The sequence below is a fragment of the Centruroides sculpturatus genome, unplaced genomic scaffold (genome assembly GCF_000671375.1).
Source record: "Centruroides sculpturatus isolate CEXI.00-Female unplaced genomic scaffold, Cexi_2.0 scaffold344, whole genome shotgun sequence".
Lineage (NCBI taxonomy): Eukaryota > Metazoa > Arthropoda > Arachnida > Scorpiones > Buthidae > Centruroides > Centruroides sculpturatus.
The window spans coordinates 207,069-229,530 of NW_019384558.1; the positions used below are offsets into that span (position 1 = coordinate 207,069).

The 22,462-nt window shown below is 30.0% G+C and overlaps 1 protein-coding gene across 1 annotated transcript in view; it reads right to left on the minus strand.

Moving 5' to 3' along the window:
• The window catches only part of LOC111623917 (serine/threonine-protein kinase MARK1-like), a 142,254-nt gene that overhangs the window by 77,149 nt on the left and 42,643 nt on the right, over positions 1-22,462 (minus strand). Inside the window, exons 5-10 of the mRNA XM_023366649.1 lie at positions 10,189-10,237; positions 10,028-10,093; positions 5,012-5,082; positions 2,836-2,892; positions 2,614-2,749; positions 2,013-2,113 (exon numbers count right to left, since the gene is read on the minus strand). Coding sequence (XP_023222417.1) covers positions 2,013-2,113; positions 2,614-2,749; positions 2,836-2,892; positions 5,012-5,082; positions 10,028-10,093; positions 10,189-10,237 — 480 coding nt within the window. The remainder of the gene's footprint in view (positions 1-2,012; positions 2,114-2,613; positions 2,750-2,835; positions 2,893-5,011; positions 5,083-10,027; positions 10,094-10,188; positions 10,238-22,462) is intronic.

Sequence of the window (22,462 nt, forward strand, 5' to 3'; positions counted from 1 at the left end):
TACATATGGCTGCATGTATTCGAGTATACTGTTACCAGAAGTTTAGCATCTAAAAGAAAGAAAAACATTTAGAAATTGAACTCTAAAATTTTCTAAATGACGTTTGCAATGTTTAAATGAGTATGTCTAGATTTAACTAAATTATACAAAATTTTTTGTTTGCTTAGGACGAACCCACAACCGGTATGGATCCTGTGACGCGACGTTTAGTTTGGACCAACGTTCAACAAGCCATTAAAGATCAAAGATCAGTAGTTCTTACTTCTCATAGGTAAGATATAATTTAAAAGAGTTTTCAAATGTAATATTGTTTAGTTTAAAATTAATTTTCACAAATTACACAAATATAGTGGAGGCTTTTGTTCATGGATTTTAGTTCCTTTTAAAGCAATTTATTTTGCCATATGTTATTTAGTAATAATTCAGATTGTAATTCATACAGAAAAATTCTATTTTATTGTTGATTATAGTGAATAATTTTCATTCTAGACATCAACTATAATATAATACTACACAAAAAGATGTATTCTACATTTTGTAAATCCTAATCTAAATATATAAAATTGCTTGTCCTGACTGACTCATTCATTCATTCACTGATTCATCATCACCCAGAGCAAACCGCTGAACCTAAAGAGGTGAAATTTGGTACACAGTTAGGGTACATCATGGAAACGCACACTAAGAAAGGATTTTTCAAAATTTTTCCACGGGGGGAGAGGAAGAGCATTAAGGCTTAACTGGAAGAATGATTTTTACTGTATTATTTTATATGCAATTTTTTGTTTTCAACATTTAGTCTTCATTAAGTACTTAGGTGTATTAAATTGATAACATTTCAGACATTGTTATAAATATTTTTATATATTTCAATTTTTTAACCAAACGTTCAAACCATTTTAAATTCAAATTTGTTATTGCATATTAATTTGATTATAGAACAATTGTAAATGTTCCAGAAAATTGATGAAATTGAAAATAGTTCGTTCAATTCTCAGCAATTCTCATCATTCTCAGAGGTAGGTCTTATATAACAATTACTATGGTTATTGAAATACTGAATATAAATGGGGTTTGCTTGCAAAACCTTCATGGGTGAAGTCACGAGTAACAGCTAGTGGATATATAAAAGTGAAATAAAAAGTAGATGTGAAACAATAAGCAAAATTAAAGTGTGGCATGTTGATAACACAAATAATAAAATAAGGTAGTTTTCTGTTAATGGGATGCCAGTCAATATATACAGCTTCATGTAAAGAAATGATTATTTTATTATATCAATTTTTTTTTAAAAATCTCCTTAAAAAATTAAAAAAATTGCTTATTTTTTTAAAAGAAAACACACATATATGTAAAATATTTAAAAATATGAAAATTCTGATATTATAGCCAATGTTGTGCTACATGTTTCTTTATTTTCTGCACTTCATCTATATTATTTGCAGAATTCATGGGCAGGCAAAACATTAATATGATAATTATGTGTATTCATTCAAAAATGCATTTTAAGAGGAAAATGACTACAATTGTGATCATTCTTCATGCAGGTGCAGCAGTGTCTTGCACACTTTTTTCCTTCTCGTTAGTGGTGCTGTCACAAGCCGTTGGTACACCACAAACCTTACAGCAGTTTACCATCTTTCCCTTCATCTATGCTTCTGGTCCAAAGTGGAAGTTCATATATAGTTAATCAGAACCTCCTGCCCCTAAGCTTTCCATATCTGGTCTAAACTTTCATCTGTCAAATACTGTTCTTTAGATTAAAGAAGAACAGACAGACAGACAGACAGACAATAGTGGAAATTTTAAGGTTTACAATTTTTTTCAAATTGCAGCCCAATAAATGTTTATTGATAATAATTTTCTCTCTATCTGTCTAAAACTTAAATTCCAGTTTTGACATAAATACTATCTGTATTTAAAAAATTATTTTATGATATTTTATAATTATTTTTCTCAATTCATAATTAATAATAAGGATAAAAGTTGGAACAAACATTAAAATTACTCACTTTTAAATTTGCACCATCAAATGGAAGAGAACCACTGACTAAAGTATATAATATTACACCTAAACTCCAAACATCTACTTCAGGACCATCATACTTTTTACCTAAATAATGAATATAAAATTTTTGAAAAAACTCAATGTTAGTTGTATAATTACACCATATGTTAGAAAACACAGCATAACTTAATGTAAACTGAAAGAATATTTTATCCATAATTATGTAATCAATTTTAAAGAATCAGGCATTTATATTTATATATATATATAAAATTCTCTATTGATTTATATGGTATAATTAAAAAGTTTATTTTCTTTTTAAACCAGTGCACAAAACACATGTTATGTAATTTAATAAATTAATACTTCTGTTTATGATTATAATTTTTCAAGAAATTAAAATGGTTAATTAGCATACATATATTATGTGATCATAATTAAAGTTCTCTTATTTAATGCTGTCAGGTATGGTCCAAGTCACTATTTAAAAACTGATGCATTTGGGACATTTACTACAGTAAATCTAAATAACTTTACTTTTAATTTAAAAATTTTTCTATTAAACTTTTATTCTATAACTTTATTTAATAAAAATTTTATAATACCTTGAAATAATTCAGGAGCAGCGTATGGTGGACTTCCACAAAATGTATCAAGTTTTTGACCTGGTACAAATTCATTACTAAAACCAAAATCTGCAATTTTGATATTCATTTCCCCATCAAGTAATAAATTCTCAGCCTAAAAAATAACATTATAATTAGTTCATAAAACTTCTTAAATTAAATATATTTTTCAGTTAGTAAAACCTTACTGAAGTTACTTACTTTTAAGTCTCTATGTATAATTCTCTTTTGATGACAGTACTGTACAGCTGATACTATCTGTATATAAAATAAGTGTCATAAAGAAAGTTTTGTAAATCATTAAATTATTAACATTAACATCACTTTGAACATTTGAAAATGCAATTTACAAAATGAAGTCATAAAGTATTGCATAAATATTTGATGAAATATTCTTTTACCAAAATAAATTATAATGTGATAAATTGATATTTTCATATTGCTAAAGAAATTTCTGTTCAAAATATTAGAATTAGTTTATTATTAAAAAAAGAAAACTCTCCCCACATCTGGAAATTCATTATTCAATTAGTTTGGTGATAGTACATTTGAGAAGCTCTGATTATATATCAGGGTTCTCAAATGCAGCCACTAGGTCAATTCTACACCATTCTCCTACAATCTAAAATTTCTTATGTATGTATTAGCAATATGTAAAAATTCAACATTAAAAATCAAATTTTTACATTATTCGTAGCAAAACTCTTAGTTTAATCTTAAATATCTAATACTTCAATGAACTATATCAAAACCATGTAAATTGTGATATTAAAAAAGTGAAAATTTCTACTGTAAATATATATTTCTAGCTTAAACAACATTGATAAAGTCGATACTATACAAATTATGAAGCAAATTTACTCCATTATCTGTGTAGAAATAAAAACCTGTCCAAAAGTATAGTAAAACCTGTCTATGGCGACCACCCACAGTTCCTTCAAAAAGTAATCTTTTAGACAGGTGGTCGTCCAATACAGGTGGTGCTGGAAAACTGTATTTCCATACACATTTTGTGCACTTTTTAGCTATTTCTACTAAGAAAAACTTGAGGTGAGCAAATATAAGTGAATTTTTTCAATGATAGGGCTATATTAGTATTGTATTTTATTCTTATAGAATAATTCAATTTAAGGGAGTCATCGTGATTTTATAAGACAGATTTAATACCAATATTTTAAAGATTAATACAATAGTTGCATTTTCTCGATTATAATGCACACTTTCTTTTTTCCGACTTAATTAATTCAACTCTGTTGTTTTCGTTCGCTCCTCAGTTATGTGTATTACGTCATCGATATACAAGTTTTGCATTAATGCATTTATTATTTTTTGAATATTTTGCATGTGAAAATGACTTGAATATTATTTTTCTAAAAATATCAGGGAAATAAGGTAGGTTGATACAAAAACTATTTATCACACATGTACTGTACATGAGCTTCAAAATAAATAAATAGATAAATAAATAAAAGTAAATTTTATCAAACGATGAGATCAGCCGATTAATTGTATCGTGTACAATATTTTATATCCCCAAGGAAATTGCTGTAGGTCTACAGTAAAATAAATTTCATTTTCCACAGTTAAACTTTGCCACTAATTGCTGTTGTGATAACTTTAATACGATCTTCTAACGACAGCACTTTGCATTTCTTTCCTTTATCAGACAATTTCGAACAAACTATGAATTTCCTTTGTTGCTAGACTAATTCATTAACACCTGCACCTAATTTCAAGGGTGGAGAAGTGCCCAAGATGGGTTCAAACGAGAGTTTAGATTGGCCAGATGGCCGAGCGGTCAAGGTGGCAGCCTACCACTCTGGAGGACCTGGGTTCGATCCGAACAGATCGAAAAGTCCCCAGGAATTTTTCGGGCTGTGGTCCGTTTGGATATGTCGGGCCCCGTCCCTCACCACCCGGCAGCCCCATTGTGGTCCTAGCCGAACCCATAATGGGCTTGCAAAAAGAGGCCCTCTTAGTGCCCACAGGGTGGAAAGAGTTAAAAAAAAAAAAAGTTTAGACTAATTCATTATATTAGGAGGGGGAAAACGTTGTTGAACAATAGTTTAGACCAGATATATTCGCGAAAGTGGTCGCTTATTACAGTTGTTGTATGTTGTTTCAGACCAAAAATCGATGCCCGCAGTCGCGTTACACAGGTGGTCGTTTAATACAGGTAACTTATACAAAGACTATGGATAAACTATTCGGTGCCGGAAATTTTCGCCCGTTTTGACAGGTGCCCGTCGAATGCAGGTGGTCGCCTAAGCAGTTTTTACTGTATTTATTAATTATAGAATTTGAAAAAAAATTAAGAAAGTTCATTGTGCATAATAAAATGTTTAATACATTGAAACAGTCTACATTTCATAAGTACCTGTCTAAACTTTGCTCTGGCTTCCTTTTCTTTCATACGTCCATGTGCAACCAAATAATCAAACACTTCACCTAGAAACAACAAAGAAAAATATCATGTTCAATAAAATTGAATCCAAACAATGAATATTTTAAAATATACTTCAGAATTAAATCTAGATGTATTTTTACCAAATTAAAATTTAACATATACAGTATTTGCATAAAGAAATCTGTAAAAATGTTCACAATTCCATATTTTTTTGGTCTCTTAATATCTTGACATTATTTTTAGCATATGGTTCTGAAGTGCATGTTATCCACTTTTGCTTATTTTCCAGTAATCAATGAAGTATTTCAAAGCTATAAATTTCTCAACTCTAACACTAGTTATAAACCAAGTAGAATGCTATAAACATGCTTTTAAGCAATAAAAACATTTTATGATGATAGTTCTTCACACTAGTAATCAAATAACCCAGATGGTACAAAAATTTTAAAAACATGATACAATGCAGTTTCTAATAATGTACTTCATTTTATATGTACCATATACAAAATTTAAAAAAAAAAATTGAATCAAATTGTATTAAAAAAGTTATCAAATTAATTTTTTCAATGGCAATTCTATTCTACAAATTTTTTTTACTGCAATAAAAATAAAATTTATCTTTAAAACATTTTATAAGATATAATATAATTCATTCTATTTACAATACCTAAAAAGACTAGTTTTGATTAAAATAATATACTACTTTAATAAATATGAAAATGAACTATCTATTTCATTTTTCAATAGATATAAAAAATAATCAAATTTGAATAAAAAATTATGGAATGTTACTACATGATATTGATATAAATAAAATTCATTCTTGTATTATTTCATTTCCTGTAGATTATTTGAAGTTATTATATTAGATGAAAAAAAAAAATAGTAGTAGTTATTAATGGAAACTGCTTGTTTATCTTAATCACATATAAAGATAACAACTTGTTGATGAACTATAGGCATACCTCAGATTACATCTCATGATAAAACAAACTACAGATATGATTGTCATATAAATATACCCTACCACAATCCGACTTAGCTATCCCCACCAATATGGCACTTCATCCATTCTGAATTTTGCCACTTGTCAACTTTTGACATTGTGTCCTCAGGTGTCTGGGCAAAGACAAAAATGTCTGTTTTAAGAAAATTTGGCAAATCATCAATAATTATTTTTTAAATGGCCTATATACTTCTGCACACTATGACACTCAGCTGGTTATTGCTTTATCTGGTGCATATATATATATATAAAAATCCCTAAGCCCAATGTGTATAGGCCATAAGAGTCATCATCTGTCAGTGCCGTGAATGATTATATCAGGATTTGAATATGTCTGGAAGCAAAGAATTGCTCATAGGTCTGGGTGACATAACTGGCAGCACTCTTACCACACAGTAAGAGGAGGTTGAGGGTTCAAAATTCTGCTCTGGGGCTAATTCTTTTCTTCCAGATTGATCTAAATTATTTAACAAACAATTAATTGGACTTCGAACTCACATTTGAGTTATAAATAAACACTTGGCTTTATTTCCATCATTTTAGTTGATACGTGACAACAGCGCGTTTCGGGCATAAAGCCCCTCGTGCTGTTGTCACGTATCTACTAAAATGATGGAAATAAAGCCAAGTGTTTATTTATAACTCAAATGTGAGTTCGAAGTCCAATATATTCAGAAAACACGGTTTCGAAAACAACATAAACAATTAATTATTATAATTATTCATTTCAATAAAAGATGGTACCTAACATCTACCTCTAATACCAAAATTTCTAATTATTAATAGTAGCAAAAAATAGCCGAATTAATTATGGCTATTGTTTGGTTTAGTATTGGACTTTGGAATGTTTATATATACATTCATCAAGAGTAAATGTCCAAATACAGAGCCTTGAGAACAGCCTTTATTTAGGAAGCAGGGTTTTTTCTTTATTTAACAAAGTCCAATTTAAAATCAGTTGTTCTGTGTTTTAAGAAATCCTTAAGCAAGTAGAAAATATTTCATAGGTACTTTGGATCCTATTATAAGTCTTAAAATTGAGAATCACCACTCAAACATGCCTTTGATATCTAGAAGTATTAAAAGAGACATCAATCTCTTCTTTCTTTGCTGTAGATTATCGCGCAATTTAACAAGAGCATCCTGCTGCATCCTCTGAAGAAACTAGAATGAAAAATCGTATTGGTCATTGCTCAAAAACTTTTCATGAGGTGAAACTTTCTTTAAATAAAAAAATCTAGGTAAATAGCAATTCACAATATAACTACTATTTGATGAAATGCATTATGTATGTAACCTGGGGTATAAATGTACAAGCCAAATTACATGTGTAACTAAATATACATCATAAAACTTTGTCATCATCATTGCCAATGATTTTCTCACTGCACCCATATGAAAATGTAATAAGGGTCTCTTCTAATAATAGTGTTTACTTCCTCTGCATTTAAGATTTTATTATATGAGATGAATTTCAGTGAAAAACAGTCTGAAATAAAAAATATTTTGAAATGCTGAATTGTGCAGAAATGACCTGGTGGCCACATATAAGAAAAACTAATTATACATCAATGCTTCTCAAATGCAGTCACTTGGTTAATTCTGTACAATTCTCTAATGAACAAAGATAAAGTAGGTCATAAAAAAAAAAATGCCAACAGCCAGAACTGTCAAAAGGCACCCCTGAATATAATAAGTATTTAAAACATTGAATCTGTTTTGTTCTCCCGGCCTGCCAGGGATTGCATAGCCCCTAAGTTGTCATTTCTTATTAGTATTTAATTACTGTTCTTATAAATATTCTGATGAATATTTCTTGCATCTTTTTCTGTATTACAGTGGTACCTCAGGATACGAACGCCCCAGCATACGAAATTTTCAGGATACGACATGAAATTCGAACATATTTTTGCTCCACGATACGAACAAAAATTCACCATACGACGTTACATTAGTTTGCAGCGCCATTTTTTTTTCACTTCTGTTCGTCGATCTCAGTCCGCGTGTTTGCTTCGTCGTGGAAGGATCTCGCTCGATAAAAGAAATCTCGAGGTATTATCAAAAAGTGAATGATTTTGTTGAAAAGAAACATTTCAAAAAGGTTTACACTGGCCATATTGCTGCTCGGAGTAATTACATTTGCCTAAGTCATTTTAGAAACATTTTAAAAAGTAAGCAAAGCCAAACCTCTTTGGATAGATATTTTACCAAGCGACCTCTATCCAGTGAAAGTGCTGGTGGAAGTGAAGGAAAGAAAGCAAAAATCAGTGAATAAAAATTAAAAAAATAATAATAATAAATAAAACAACACTAATTTTTTAAAAATCTTTTTTAAGTTATTGTTACATTATGTTATGGAAGTTAAGTTTTAGTATCATTTCCCTTCTCCCTCTCTTTCGCCACCAGTTCACACCTCCACCGTCGTCTATCCTCAAAGGTAAAGTGCAAATAAAACTACATTTTTTTTAATCAATTAGTATTCTATTACGATTATTTATACATTTACAACTACAAAACGCATTTTTCAGTGTTTTCCTTACTATAGTTATTTTTTTTAATGTATTACTTAGCTTTAATTTGAGTATGTTTTTTGTGTTGGAACGAATTATTTGGTTTTACATGTAATCGTATGGGGAAAAATGATTCACCTTACGACATTTTCATGATACGATCTCAGTGTCGGAACGGATTAATTTCGTATCCTGAGGTACCACTGTATATACATTTTGTTACTACTTAAAGAATTTACAACTACAAAACTTTTTTCCTTTATCAATAAGCATTAATAAAGCAGTAGAATGACTATAGCTTAAAACAGGGGTTCTTAACTTTTTTGCTCCATGGACCCCTTCTCCAAAAGTAAAGGTCATGGATCCCCTTTTGGAATAATGTTTTTAAATGCATAAAATAAACCAGTTATACAGAACTATATTTATTAAAATAAAAAAAACCACATGATATAGTAATATATGTGCTTCTTTCTTAACACAGTAATTAACAATACAATATATTTAAAATATAGGAAAGTTAAAGTTGAATTTTACCCTTCCAAGCTCATGGACTCTTGGTTAAAACACCCGTCTTAAAAAGACTTATCATACCAGTCCACTACTAATCTCACTAAAATTAGAAACAAATGGACTGATGTGATAAGTTCTTTATAATAATTATTAAAGAATTTTGTTTTTAAAAACTAATTCCAACAGGTATTTTTAAAAGTTTCTAATTTTCAAGATCTACCTTGTGTATCTCTTATTATAATGATCACCCTACTGAAGAAAAAAAAAAAAAGACACTTCTCAAAAATTAAACTCTTATCTTACTATTTGTCTCCACGATCCCTTGAATGATATTTTGCTACTCCAGATTTTTCATAAACCCAGAGATGATTCATTAGCAAAAATTATGTATGGTGATATATATAACTACTTGATTAACTCACTGAAATTTATATTGCAGAGTCATTAAAACCATATAATAGCTTAGATGCTTACAATCATTTTGTCAGTGGAAAAATTAGAGATATTTTCATCTGGAGAAGTAGATACATTTTATGGAGAAATAGAGCCTGGCCAACCGTCAATCAAAAAACTATGAGAGATATACCAGTGTTGGTTCGCCTGTAAAAAAAATTGCAAAATTCTTGCTGGACACTGTTTGTGCACGGCTGGGTAAGTCAGTTTTTTTTAACATAAATAGAACATACATTTCACAAGTAGAAAGCTTTCTTATAAAAACATACAGTAAGTTATTTTTACAGAATTGGAGATAATCCGCAACACCATAGCAACTAACTATGCTTAGTAATGCTAGTAAGCTACCATTTTACTGGAAGTATTTCTGAGTCTGTTCAAGATAAACATGTGCAATGGCAACTTCCATCAATACTATCTATATGATTAATGTTATAATCCAGTAGAAAATAATTATTATTTAAATAAATGATGATAACTATTAAATAAAGAAAAAAAATTACAAACCTCCACTTGCATATTCCATTACAAGGTACAATGTTTTTTCAGTTTCAATAACTTGATAAAGTTTCACTGAAAAAAATAAAATAAAATTATGGACTTTGTAAAGTTTTACCTAAATATTTTTTCAATTAAGTATCATAACTAAATAAAAAAAACTAATTCACCTATATTTGGGTGATCAAGCATTTTCATTATCCTTACTTCTCTGAACAACTAAAATATTGAACATTATTAGTGATTATTATTACATATATATATATATAAAACTATTAAAACATTAAATTATATATACAGTAGATCCCCCTATAAGACGGGTTCCTATAATTACGATTCCTATAAGAGGGCGAAAAAATTGTGGCGGTATCCGTAAACAACGGTAAAAAAACTCCTATAATTACGTAAAACGTCATCGGGCAGCCGAACTACTTTCCGCCGTCCAGCGCCACGCTACGGACAGTTTAGGCGGGTAAATTGAGTTTAGTATCGTCTGTACATATAATTATATATAAATTAGGTACTGTATATATAATTATATATTAACTTAATTTATTGTAACTTTATTATAATTATATATATACTTTCCGCCGTCTAGCGCCACGCTACGGAGAGTTTAGGCGAGCTATCGTCTGTACAGTATGTAAATTAGGTACCGTAAGTCTAATACAGCACTGTAATTTTATACATTTCTTGTGAAAGAAACATTTCTTATTCAACGGCGATTAAAATTATTTATATTAATGATGTCTCCAAAGTTCAACGAAGTTTTCGTAGAAAAATAACATCAGAAATAGCAGCTGCAGTTTGCTGCGCTGTTCTGCGACGAAAACAAGCTTGAGCAACAGCGATGTCGAATGGTGAACACTCGGTAAGTAATCCTACAATTTTTTGTTTATAGCGTAGTTTATATGGATTATTTCCAAAAAAAATATACATATTTTGGAAATGTTGAGTCGGATTAGTCTAGAATTGATTAATTTTATGGAAGAAAACCTTTCAAACAGCCGTAGTCCGTAAACTTCACACATGTTGGGCTGTGATTGGCTGTGATTCCTACAAAATTGATTCATAAAGAACGAAACGTATCTACCGTCTTATAGGGGGATCGACTGTATTGTATACTTTATGTTTGAAGTGATATACCATTTAAAACTACATTTATTGTTCTTATGTTAAAAAGTATGCAAAACAGTTTTTGGTTTATCATATACATACAAAAATCTAATAATCAGTCAAAACAATCTAGTTATATACAAGCTATTTAAATTATTACCTTTATAAACAAGCAAAAATTTAATAATAATACTGAAACATTCACAAGAACTTACAAATAATGAGCATAATATAGTTAAAACTTAAGACTAAATTTGAGTGACTGGCAGAACTGGGACTAAAATACAGTTTGAAATTATCATGTTCTTCAAAAAATATGTAAATACTTAAAATTTATTCTTGTTTATGAAAATTATTATTATTGGAATATTGTCATTTTTTATCTGTAATTTTCATTTTCAATCTTTCACTAATCATTGCCATGAGTGTGTTTTTATCAAAAGAAGGACTGCTTTAACTTCAAGCACACACAATAAAATGATCATTTTTATTACAGTAGAGCGTCGATTATCTGAAAGTCAATTATCCGAAAGAATTCCAGTCGGCAAATTTAAATTTTCACCAGTGCTGTGGTGCTGCAATCTTTGGCTATGTCTTGGGTTACTCAAATATTTTACGTTCTTGATACTAAATTAACTTCTGAAGTACAATTTTTTTTTATTGTTTTTATATTTTTCAATATATTTATTTTGTTTGTATAAAATAAAAAAATAATTTTTAACGATACAATAGTCTTCATTAGGCTTAACATTGACGAAAATTCAACGCAAAGCGACATGCAACGAAGAAAATTTTCAACATGCGATAGATTAATATATTTTTTCATACATAATCGATTATCCGAAATATCAATTTTTTCCAAACAACCCCAGTCCCCAATTGATTCAGATAATTGTCGCTGTACTGTATACAGTGGGTGATCAGTTAATGAACATAATCCGTTCCAAGACTTTGTTCACTATCTGAACTGTTTGTTAACCGATTATCGATTTACCATAGGTTTCTATGGGAATTTGATTAATTCGTTCTGGAGACTCCCAAAAAATAAAAAAAATATAATGCTTTCTTACTACGTTTATTCATATGTAATAATAAAAATACATATATACACGGTCTTGCATTTTTATTTGTCATGTTTTTTCTGTTGGTGGTGGTTAAAGAATCTGTCCAATGTCGATTGCTTTTCCGTCTTCTTCATGATTTTTCAGAAGTAATTAATCACATTGTACAGTAGACCCCCCCTATAACGCTTAGATACGTTCCACGCTAATCGAAAATTACGTTGTAGGAATGATTAAATACATGAGCCAATCGCAGCCCGATAGGTGTGAACTTTACGGACTAAGGCTGTTCGAAAGGTTTTCTTCTATAAAATTAACCGATTCTAGACTAATTCCACTCAACATTTCCAAAATACGTATAAATTTTTGGGAATAATCTGTATAAACTATGCTATAAACAAAAAATTGTAGGATTACTTACACCGTTCGACTACGCCGTTGCTTAAAGCTGGTTTTCATCGCGGAACAGCACACGAAACGACGGCCGCAATTTCTGATAACGAATTTTTGGCAGAAAAATAACTTGACCTTTGGAGACATCATTAATATAAATAATTTTTATGGCCGTTGAATAAGAAGTGTTTCTTTCACAAGAAATGTATAAAATTAGTGCTGTATTAGACTTACGGTACCTAATTTACATACTGTACAGACGATAATAAACTCAACTTACTAGCCTAAAATCTCCGTAGCGTGTTGCCAGGCGGCAGAAAGCATATATATAATTATAATAAAGTTACAATAAATTAAGTTAATATATAATTATATATACAGTACCTAATTTATATATAATTAATATATAATTATATGTACAGTACCTAATTTATATATAATTTATATATAATACTAAACAGACGATAGCAAACTCAATTTAGCCGCTCCGTAGCGTGGCGCAGGGTCGGAGGAAAGTAGTTCGGCTGCTCATCCACTATTGGTCCAGACTCTATCAATCTTGTCGCGAAACGACGTTATAGGAGGTACGTTATACGAAAGTTGCTACAATTTTTTCGCTACGTTATAGGAATTGTCGTTATAGGAACGTACGTTATAGGGGGGTCGACTGTAATTATAGAGATCCCTAAGCCTATTAACCTCAACCTGCTTTGGATGCCATTTTAAGACTGTTGTTCTAATATCCTCCCACTTCTTCAAAAGATTTTTAATAGCAGATATTGGCATAAATCCGCTTTTTCAGAAGAAAACGTAAAAGAATTGTTTCTATCAAAAATGTAAAAGACTGAAATTACAAGGAGAGTTTCAAAGATCGGGGAATACTATCCAATCAGCATATACTGGGTTGAACGTCAATGTCTCCCATGCTCCGAAAATTTTCAAATTGTTGCCTGAAGACAAAGGAAGACCAATTGGTATTTGTCATTTTACATCACTTCTTCTTGTGTTTGTTGAGTGAAGTGAAGTTGAACATGCGTTCGTTGTCTGATCATAAAAATCTTTTGCGAAAGTGTTCATTATCCAATTTGTTCGTTAACCGATCACCCACTGTATTTATAAATCATAAAATACTACTTAACTAGAGAACTCAGCAAAACACTAAAAAACAATAGCTTTTGGGTACTTTAGTTTTTTAGTGTTTTAGATAAATTCTCTAATCAGCAGTGTTTTATGGTTTATACCAGGGGTCATCAAACTATGGCCCACAAGATCAATTCATCCAACCTGCCACTGTACTGTGCCACAAATGAGCTAAAATATAATTATTAATATGGAAATATCATAGATTGTAGATAAACTTACTATGTAGAAAAAATTAAAGTAAGTAAAAATGCCAAAATTGGTCCATTTTGATTTTTGAATCTGACATTAATATAATTTTTAAGAAAATCAGTGAAATAAAAAATTTGGCAACTTTTTGTGACTTCAGATATCAGAGTGCTTTTTGTGTAAGTACCTGCAATGAAGTTTCTAAGAAAAGTGATTAAGAGCTTGCTGCAGCAATCATGTTTGTGTACTGGTAAGTAAGTATGTTGGTTGTCTTTATTTTTTGTGTATTCGGTGTACTGTATTCACCAAAATGCTTATGCAGCCTGCACTTGTCATTCTCTCAGTTGTCAGGCGCACTGTGAAAAAAATTTTGGTGAACCCTGATTTATACACTTAAAAATAAGTACAATAAAATCAATAAGCATATTTATTTTTTTACATTCTGCACCATCTTACAAAAAAAGATTTCTAAAAAAATTATTAAAGAAGAAGAAACACATGTGGTCAATTAATTAAAGCAAGCTTAAGTATATCAGATCTTTCAAATTCTGGAAATCTGTTATTTTTAGAGAATATAAAACAATAAGTTCCCTTCCTGCTCTGAAAAGCCAAAAACATACATAACAATGTTTTTATGCATCCTAGATTGGGTTTATAACATTAATCTACCCTCTGTTTATTATTATAAATCTTTAAGGTAAAACAGCACAGTAAGACTTTAATCAAATTATAATGTGGCTAATTAATTATACATATTATGTAATTTGAAATAAAAGCAGGCAATTAAACCATCAACTTGTATTAAATTTAATAATTAGAATTTTTAATAAATTTAAAATATTTTGGAAGAAGAGATTGTTCCAGAACAGAACNAATTTGAAATAAAAGCAGGCAATTAAACCATCAACTTGTATTAAATTTAATAATTAGAATTTTTAATAAATTTAAAATATTTTGGAAGAAGAGATTGAACAATCTCTTCTTCCAGAACAGAACTCAAACCTGCAACTTCTACTTACCATGAAGATGTGTTGCCAATTATGCTAATGGATCTCTATATGATCCTTGTTTCCAGACCCCTTAATTTAAAGAATATAACCATAAATTATCATTCATCAGTAAGCAAAGTTGCAGATATGAGTAATATGTGCCTATTTAACAAATGTTTTATATGATAAATTGGCATAGATACCATAATGCAAACTATAACTGCATTAAATATACATGATGCCATCTATATGCAAACCAAGAGAGCCAGTTTTGTAATAGCTGTTTGCCTTGGCATCAGTGACATCAAGCTGTTCTCTGGGAGGATAAAACAACATTAAATATTTTCCTCTTCAAAGAACAATATGTTAATAAAAAGCTGTATATATAGCATGACTGAAACTTTCCTTAAATCTTAAATTAATTGATAACACTTTATCAAATATATTGTATGATGTAACTCAAGCAGGATAATGTTCTCCTTTATTAACACAACAGTTATTAATATTAGTCTAAAAAATAAAATGAGAAAAATGTAAGAGTAAATTCATCAGACCTCAAAATTTTAACCTGAATGAATTTCTACTAAAAAGAAATATTAAAATTTATATTTTTGAATGAAAGTCTACATGTATGTTATATCTGTAATAAATCTTTATAGTTTGTTTAGATGAAAGATTGTTCTCTTTGTCTTATCATCATATGGCAACTATTAACTTACTATAATGATGTCAACTATATAGAAACTATACAGAAGAGGATAAAAACATCAAATATCTACTTTTAAATGTATAATACTTCTAATAATTATAGCAGATCTTTAAACCTAAACATAGTTAGATGTACTGTTTAATATATTATTAGAGATAGCAAAAGAGCTATTAGACATTGAAGTCTTCTACTGAGTTCTGAGAGATTCATTGGATGTGACTATTATTTTCCAATGTTTTTCTTAAAACCAAAGATCTAAATAAAATATCTACTATAAGTTGTTTTATTTCATTTTTTCTAAAGATGTTATGCTTTGTCTTTATCATCTATAAAAACACAAAATTTCCATATCTAAACGTTAAAAGAACCAACAAAAACATTCTACTTACACAATAAATTCTCAAAATATTGTTTAATTCACCATAATATAATATGTAAAAATGATTAAAGTATTATGCAAACTAGTTCAAAAAAATTTTTTTAAATAATAATTAATTCCAATCACATCTTAAGGATATATAAAAATGTAGAGACTCATTAAAATGTTATTTTTCAAAACAAGTAAAACAGTACTTTCAATATAAAGTGGTATTAAGTTAAAAATCAAAACTAACACTATATCAATAAATTGTTATTTTATCTTGATTCCTCTATTCATACACAACTGAATCAACATTTATAACTTGAGAAATCATATAAATACAATAATTTTATTTAAATATGAATTTTAAAATTCAAATATATAAATACAAATATTCTGAAAAACTATTTACTTAAAGTTAATAAAATTTTTTGACAAAGAAATAAAAATATGAAATTAATTTTGTATTTTCTGTTCATTAATTTTTTTCTTTCTCTAAAATGCAATCTGTTAATTTTACAGGTATACCTCGACTTACGTCGTTTCGAGTTACGTCGTACAAAAAAGTATATGGAAAAATAAAAATCAAGTTTAAGTCATTTTATTCGACTTTATGTCCGTCCGCCACAAATATTGAAGTCGTATTATCACTAGAAAAGCGTTTAAAGCACATAAAATCATATTAAAATATATACATTTACAAGTATGTACTGTATTTACAGTACAGTACATGCATTCATAAATTTAGATTACTTTTTTCTGTACTATATTAAAAACTAAAATTTATTTGTTTATAAGCTTAAAATAGATTCTTATTAACCATATATTATTAAAAATGCATTAATAAATAAAATACAGAACTGGGAATAGTAATTTATGGTTTAGCCTAGTGACAAGTAGATTCGGAGACAAGTAAATTCGACTTACGTCGTTTTTTGACTTAAGTCATTTTCCTGGAACCAATTACCGACATAAGGCGAGGTATACCTGTATATTTAAATTAATAACCTGTACAGATGTAATAACCTGTACAGTTATTTAATCAATAAAATTGTAGTGTTATAATAAACACACATTTTATTTTACAGAAATTATTAATATTAAAATTATAGAACAACAGATATTTTTATAAATATAATTATATATAATATCAACAAACTAAGATTCAAATATACAGTACATCTAACATGTCATTCCCATTAACTGCATATCTGATTTTTACAACATCTGTAGCCATAGAATTTTACAAATATCCAACTTATAACAAACTTGCATTGTATTTTTGGAATGTGTCAAAATTTTCCACTAACAGAAAATTTCAACTTATGAAAACTTAACTTTATTAATTAAAAAAAATTTTTTCCTATCAAATCTAATACAAAACTCTTATATGAAACATATTATAGATAACATATTAATACAATCGGAAATATACTACACCGGGTTAAATTAAAGTAAACAATAAACAACATACCAGGAACCTGTTGCCGGTGTGCTTCTCGATAAACAGAGCATTGCGAACGTTTTCAAACTTGACAGTTCTTCTTCAGGTAACAACTGACTGTTAATCGAATGCAATTCAAATTCAATTCATATTAGAATACCATTAAGAATTCTATCGCATGGATCCATGTCATCATTCACGCATGCGCCCCTTTGCCGGTTGTAAGTTATCATAAGTTCTTATCTACGAGCACCTGCCATGCAGTTGACAGGGTGATTTCGTCTTTACTGTTAATGAAATTGTCATCTTTTAGTGTAGCCATACAGATGTACAGGGCCTCTAGCCATCTAAGATGGTGTGTATATTTTGTGGTGCGGATTACCTTGGCTTGGCTGAATAACAGCTCTATTTCTGTATCTGAGGCATAGATGGCTAGAGCGGTGGTTTGCCTTGCATGTAGAATATCTGCCATGTGTTCTTTTATTCTCACCTCTTTGGAGCGCTTAGTGGATCCTAAGTAGATCAGGCTTCTGTTCCATCTATGGTCTATAATTGGGATGGTATATATGCCTGGAAGTTGATCTTTGTTGGGGATATCTTTCCCGTTCCGTAAAATATCAAAAATTGTTGTGCATCTTCTATATGCGATGCGAATATTCTTTTTCTTGGTTATTGTGTTGTAAAGTGATGTCAGGTACAGATTGTATGTAACCAGGATGATACTAGATGGAACTTCATTGGGTGCTTGTATTTGGGCTACTTCTTGGCAGCGCCATTTGCGGATCAATTTACATACGATCTTAGGATAACCATGCTCTTTAGCTATTTGTTCAATACACCTTGGTTAGGCATGTAGGGATATCTGATCAGACGAGTGTGAGAATGTCCTCTTAATTAAGGCGTTGAAGGCTGCCATTTTATAGTGAGGTGGATCACACGATCCTATTGGAATGTAGAGATGTTCTGCCCCTGGTTTCCGGTATACTTCCGTGTGGGTTACTGTTTGTTCAAACTTTATGTTGATGTCTAGGAAATGCGCTTCCGAAGCGTGAGCTTGATCTATCTCTAAGGTCAGGCCGTATGAATTATCATTGAATAAATCAATGAACATTGAAATATCCGGCTTTAGCCTCCATAAGATGAGAATATCATCTATTTATCTTTTATATAGTATGATGTAAGGTGAGTATTGAGGGATGACCTTAGCTTCTAATTGTCGGACCACCATCTCACATAGGTCCCCTGCGATGGGACTACCCATCAGGACGCCTCTTCTTTGGCCGTACGTGATCCCATTGAATTGGAAAAAAGAATTATAACATATAAGATGCATCAATTCTAGTATCTGTTGGTGCAAGTTGTTATCATTTACTATGTTGAAAAGTACGTCTCTGATGGTGCAAAATACTGCCGGGAGTTTAATAGACGGGTAGAGGGGTTTAAAATCTAAGACTGTTATGAAGGTAGGAGGCGTTGATATTTCCTCGAGGAGTGATATTAGGTCTATTGGGTGTGTCAGAGCATAAGAATATCCTTCTAGCTTAGGCGAGAGTATCTTATGTATTAGCTTCTCTAGCTTAATGGTTGGTGCCCTGGCCTTATCAATGATTGGTCTTAGTTGTTGTCCAGGTTTGTGGACCTTTGCAAAGGCGAATAATCTGGGCGTATCTGGGGAGTCTATCGTGATATTCCTTAATTCCAGGCATTTGGCTAGCTTCGTATTTAAAAAGCGTTTAACTCTCGCCTGTAAGCTGTCAATGGCGTTATTACTTGCAATGGTACATTGCGTGTTGGCTATATGCTCCTCTAGTAGTCGATTATATGTATCCCGTTTCATGAGAACGATGGATTGGCTTTTGTCAGCTCTGACCAATGTGACTTTATTTTGATGCATCCATCTTCTAGTGCACTCCAAATTAGATATCACGTGTTTCATATCTTGTGGCTGGGTGGAATTTTTAAGTTTGTGTGTGGCCTTCCATCTGTAGTACTCCTTTTCCTTATCCGGTAGGCCTGTTATTAGAGATTCCAATTCAGGGATAGGATTTAAGTCTTCTGTGGCTGGGTAAGGTGCAAACTTCGGTCCTAAGCTCAACACTTTGACTACATAATTCAGTAAATTGAATTTGAATTGCATTCGATTAACAGTCGTATGTTACCTGAAGAAGAACTGTTAAGTTCGAAAACGTTCGTAACGCTCTGTTTACCGAGAAGCACACCGGCAACAGGTTCCTGGTACGTTGTTTATTGGTCAACATATTAATATTTAAATTGTTATGATACTATGAAAAAATTAGTTCACATCAAGAACTTTTCATGAAACATTGAATCTGTAAAAAAACAATATAAAGATTGATAACTTTGCATAATTATCATACAGAAAACTGAGACTCCATGGAACAAAAAGACAAAAAGTCTTAACTTACACTAAAAAGCTGGACAATATGTATAAAGCAACATCTCACAAAATAGGATACAATATAATCTACCAACAAAATCCTACTGTAGCCTACATGCATTAATAAGTAACAACAAAGATTTAACACCAATAATATTCTGGGAGTATATGAGATTCCAGCTGTTAACAGAAACTTTGGCACGTGCATCAAGTACATTGGTTACACAAATACACACTGTTTACTATATGTGAGATTCAAAGAACATATGGCTGATGTACAATTAAGATGCTATAATACAGCCTTAGCAGCATATGATACACAACCTAATAGTGAGGTTGTATAAGATGAAGCAAAAATTATCAAACCAATAAGAGACTGCAAATTAGGAAAACAATGGAAATGATCAAAATACACAAACAAAAGACTTACTGATTAACATCAGAGACAAGAAACATTTCCTAATACATGAAGACTACTACACAGAAGAGAATAACCCCATCAGAATTATATTTTCACTTTCTGATTTTTTTTTATTTACATATTCATTTATTTATTTTATTATTCTATTTTTATTGCTTGGTTAATGCTTTAAAAAATGTTATTCAAGTTACTTGTCATTAATCTACATGTTATTATACTTTTAAATAATTTAGTGCATTTCACATTTTAAATTATTTTTTAATATTTGAAGACAAGTTTGCACAAATAGACATCACCATTTTTTTCCTTTTGTGTTCTAGACAGTACATTTCCAGCAACTGACCTTCCTTTCTAGGCTACTAGCCACCAAATTAAAGTTTTAAAAAAGTCCTTTTAAAAAACACAAAAAGATTTCCATTTTTTTTTTTCAAATCAAATCAAATCAAAGTTTATTTATCGTATAAGGCTTTCGCCTGTTACAAGGGCGTGATTACTATATACAGCATATTCATCCGCCACCATTAGAACTTTAATTAATCATACAGATAATTAACATTGTTTATCTAATATATAGTACATATATTTACTAATTTACTCTACGTTTTTATTCACAAGTTGCTTAGACCAGTTATATAACTTAAAGATAGTATTGATGTTTGCTTTGTCAAGGAACTTATACATATCCGTTTCATTAGAGCAGTTAACTAATCTACCAATATCAGCATTTTGCATGTTCTCATTTTCGTTGCAATTTTCACAAAGAATATGAAATTTTGATAATGTGTTACTGCAACTTGGGCATTTGGTCAGAGTATTCTAGGAATTTATCATTTATAATTATCCAGTTTTTGTTTAGTCTTAACTGAATAAAAAATTTTTTAACATTAAATGCAAGATTTGTAAGCATATAACTATTATTTGATGGGTAATTTAAAATTACTTTGTACCAACTTGTATTATTACGTTTCTGTATGTCATCGATATCTTGGACGATAGAGTTTTCCATTACTCTTTGTATTAATAAATTATTTTGCTGTTCACTGATGTATGATTGATCCATAAATAGTTCCAATAGTAGAAAATCCGTATGTGTTAAATATCTTCGATAGTTGTACCGTCCAATTTCGTTTTAAATCTGTGATCTTTGATTTTTGATATAATACATTCAGTAATTTTGTTGTTAAATCTTCAGCATTTATAATTTTTTGAAGAAATTTTATATACCTTTTTATTAATATGGTGTTTACTTTATATCTACTTAGTTCCATTCTTAGAGCACTGCCTGGGCTATTGTATTCTAATTGGAAAATTCTACGAATAAAAGTATTTTGTATTTTTTCAAATTCATTGAATTTACCTGTAGACCAAATCGGAGATGCGTAACACATCGAGTTAATGATAATTGAATTAAAAAGTTGAAAATGAGTTCTCAAATTCTTAATTTTGGCTTTGCAGAATAACACTATCAGATTATTTATTAAATTTTATGCCTTTGTTATTGAGCTTTTATATTGTTTGTCAAATGATAAATTAGGCGTGAATATTATTCCCAAGAATTTAACTTCATTAACTATTTTCACTTCTTTCTTGATATAAAAGCACACATGTTTTTTGGGTAAATTACTGCCATTACGAAAAATCATTATAACTGATTTTTTAGGGTTTATTTTAACTTTTAAATCTTCCAAGTATTCGGTTATTTGTTGAATTTTCCTGTGAAGTGCAGCAGCCATTAGAACTACTATTACAATGTCGTCTGCGTATGAGATAGTGTGTATGATTTGGTTGTCTATTTGGATGCCGTCTTCATCTCTTAGGAAACATTTATTTAAGTTGAATAGGTAAAAATTAAAAAGATAAGGAGACAGAGGGTCTCCTTGTAGTAGACCTCTATATGTTATAAACAATTTCCAATTAAAAACACAAAGATTTGGGTGAACTTGTCTTCAAATATTAAAAAATAGAAAGAACCATTGGACAAAAAAAGCTACGAATTTTAAATTATGTTGTGTACATGTTAAAACACACTTTTAAATATTCATTCATGATGTAATGAATTCTTTATTACATTCAAAAGATAGAATACCTGAAGATGGTCTAAATTAGACTGAAAGTACTTGTGTAGTAAAATTATTGCTGATAATAAGGTGTTTACTATTTACTTATTTAAATTATTGTTTACAAATGTAATTCTTTGAATTAGAATGTAAGAATCAATAAAAG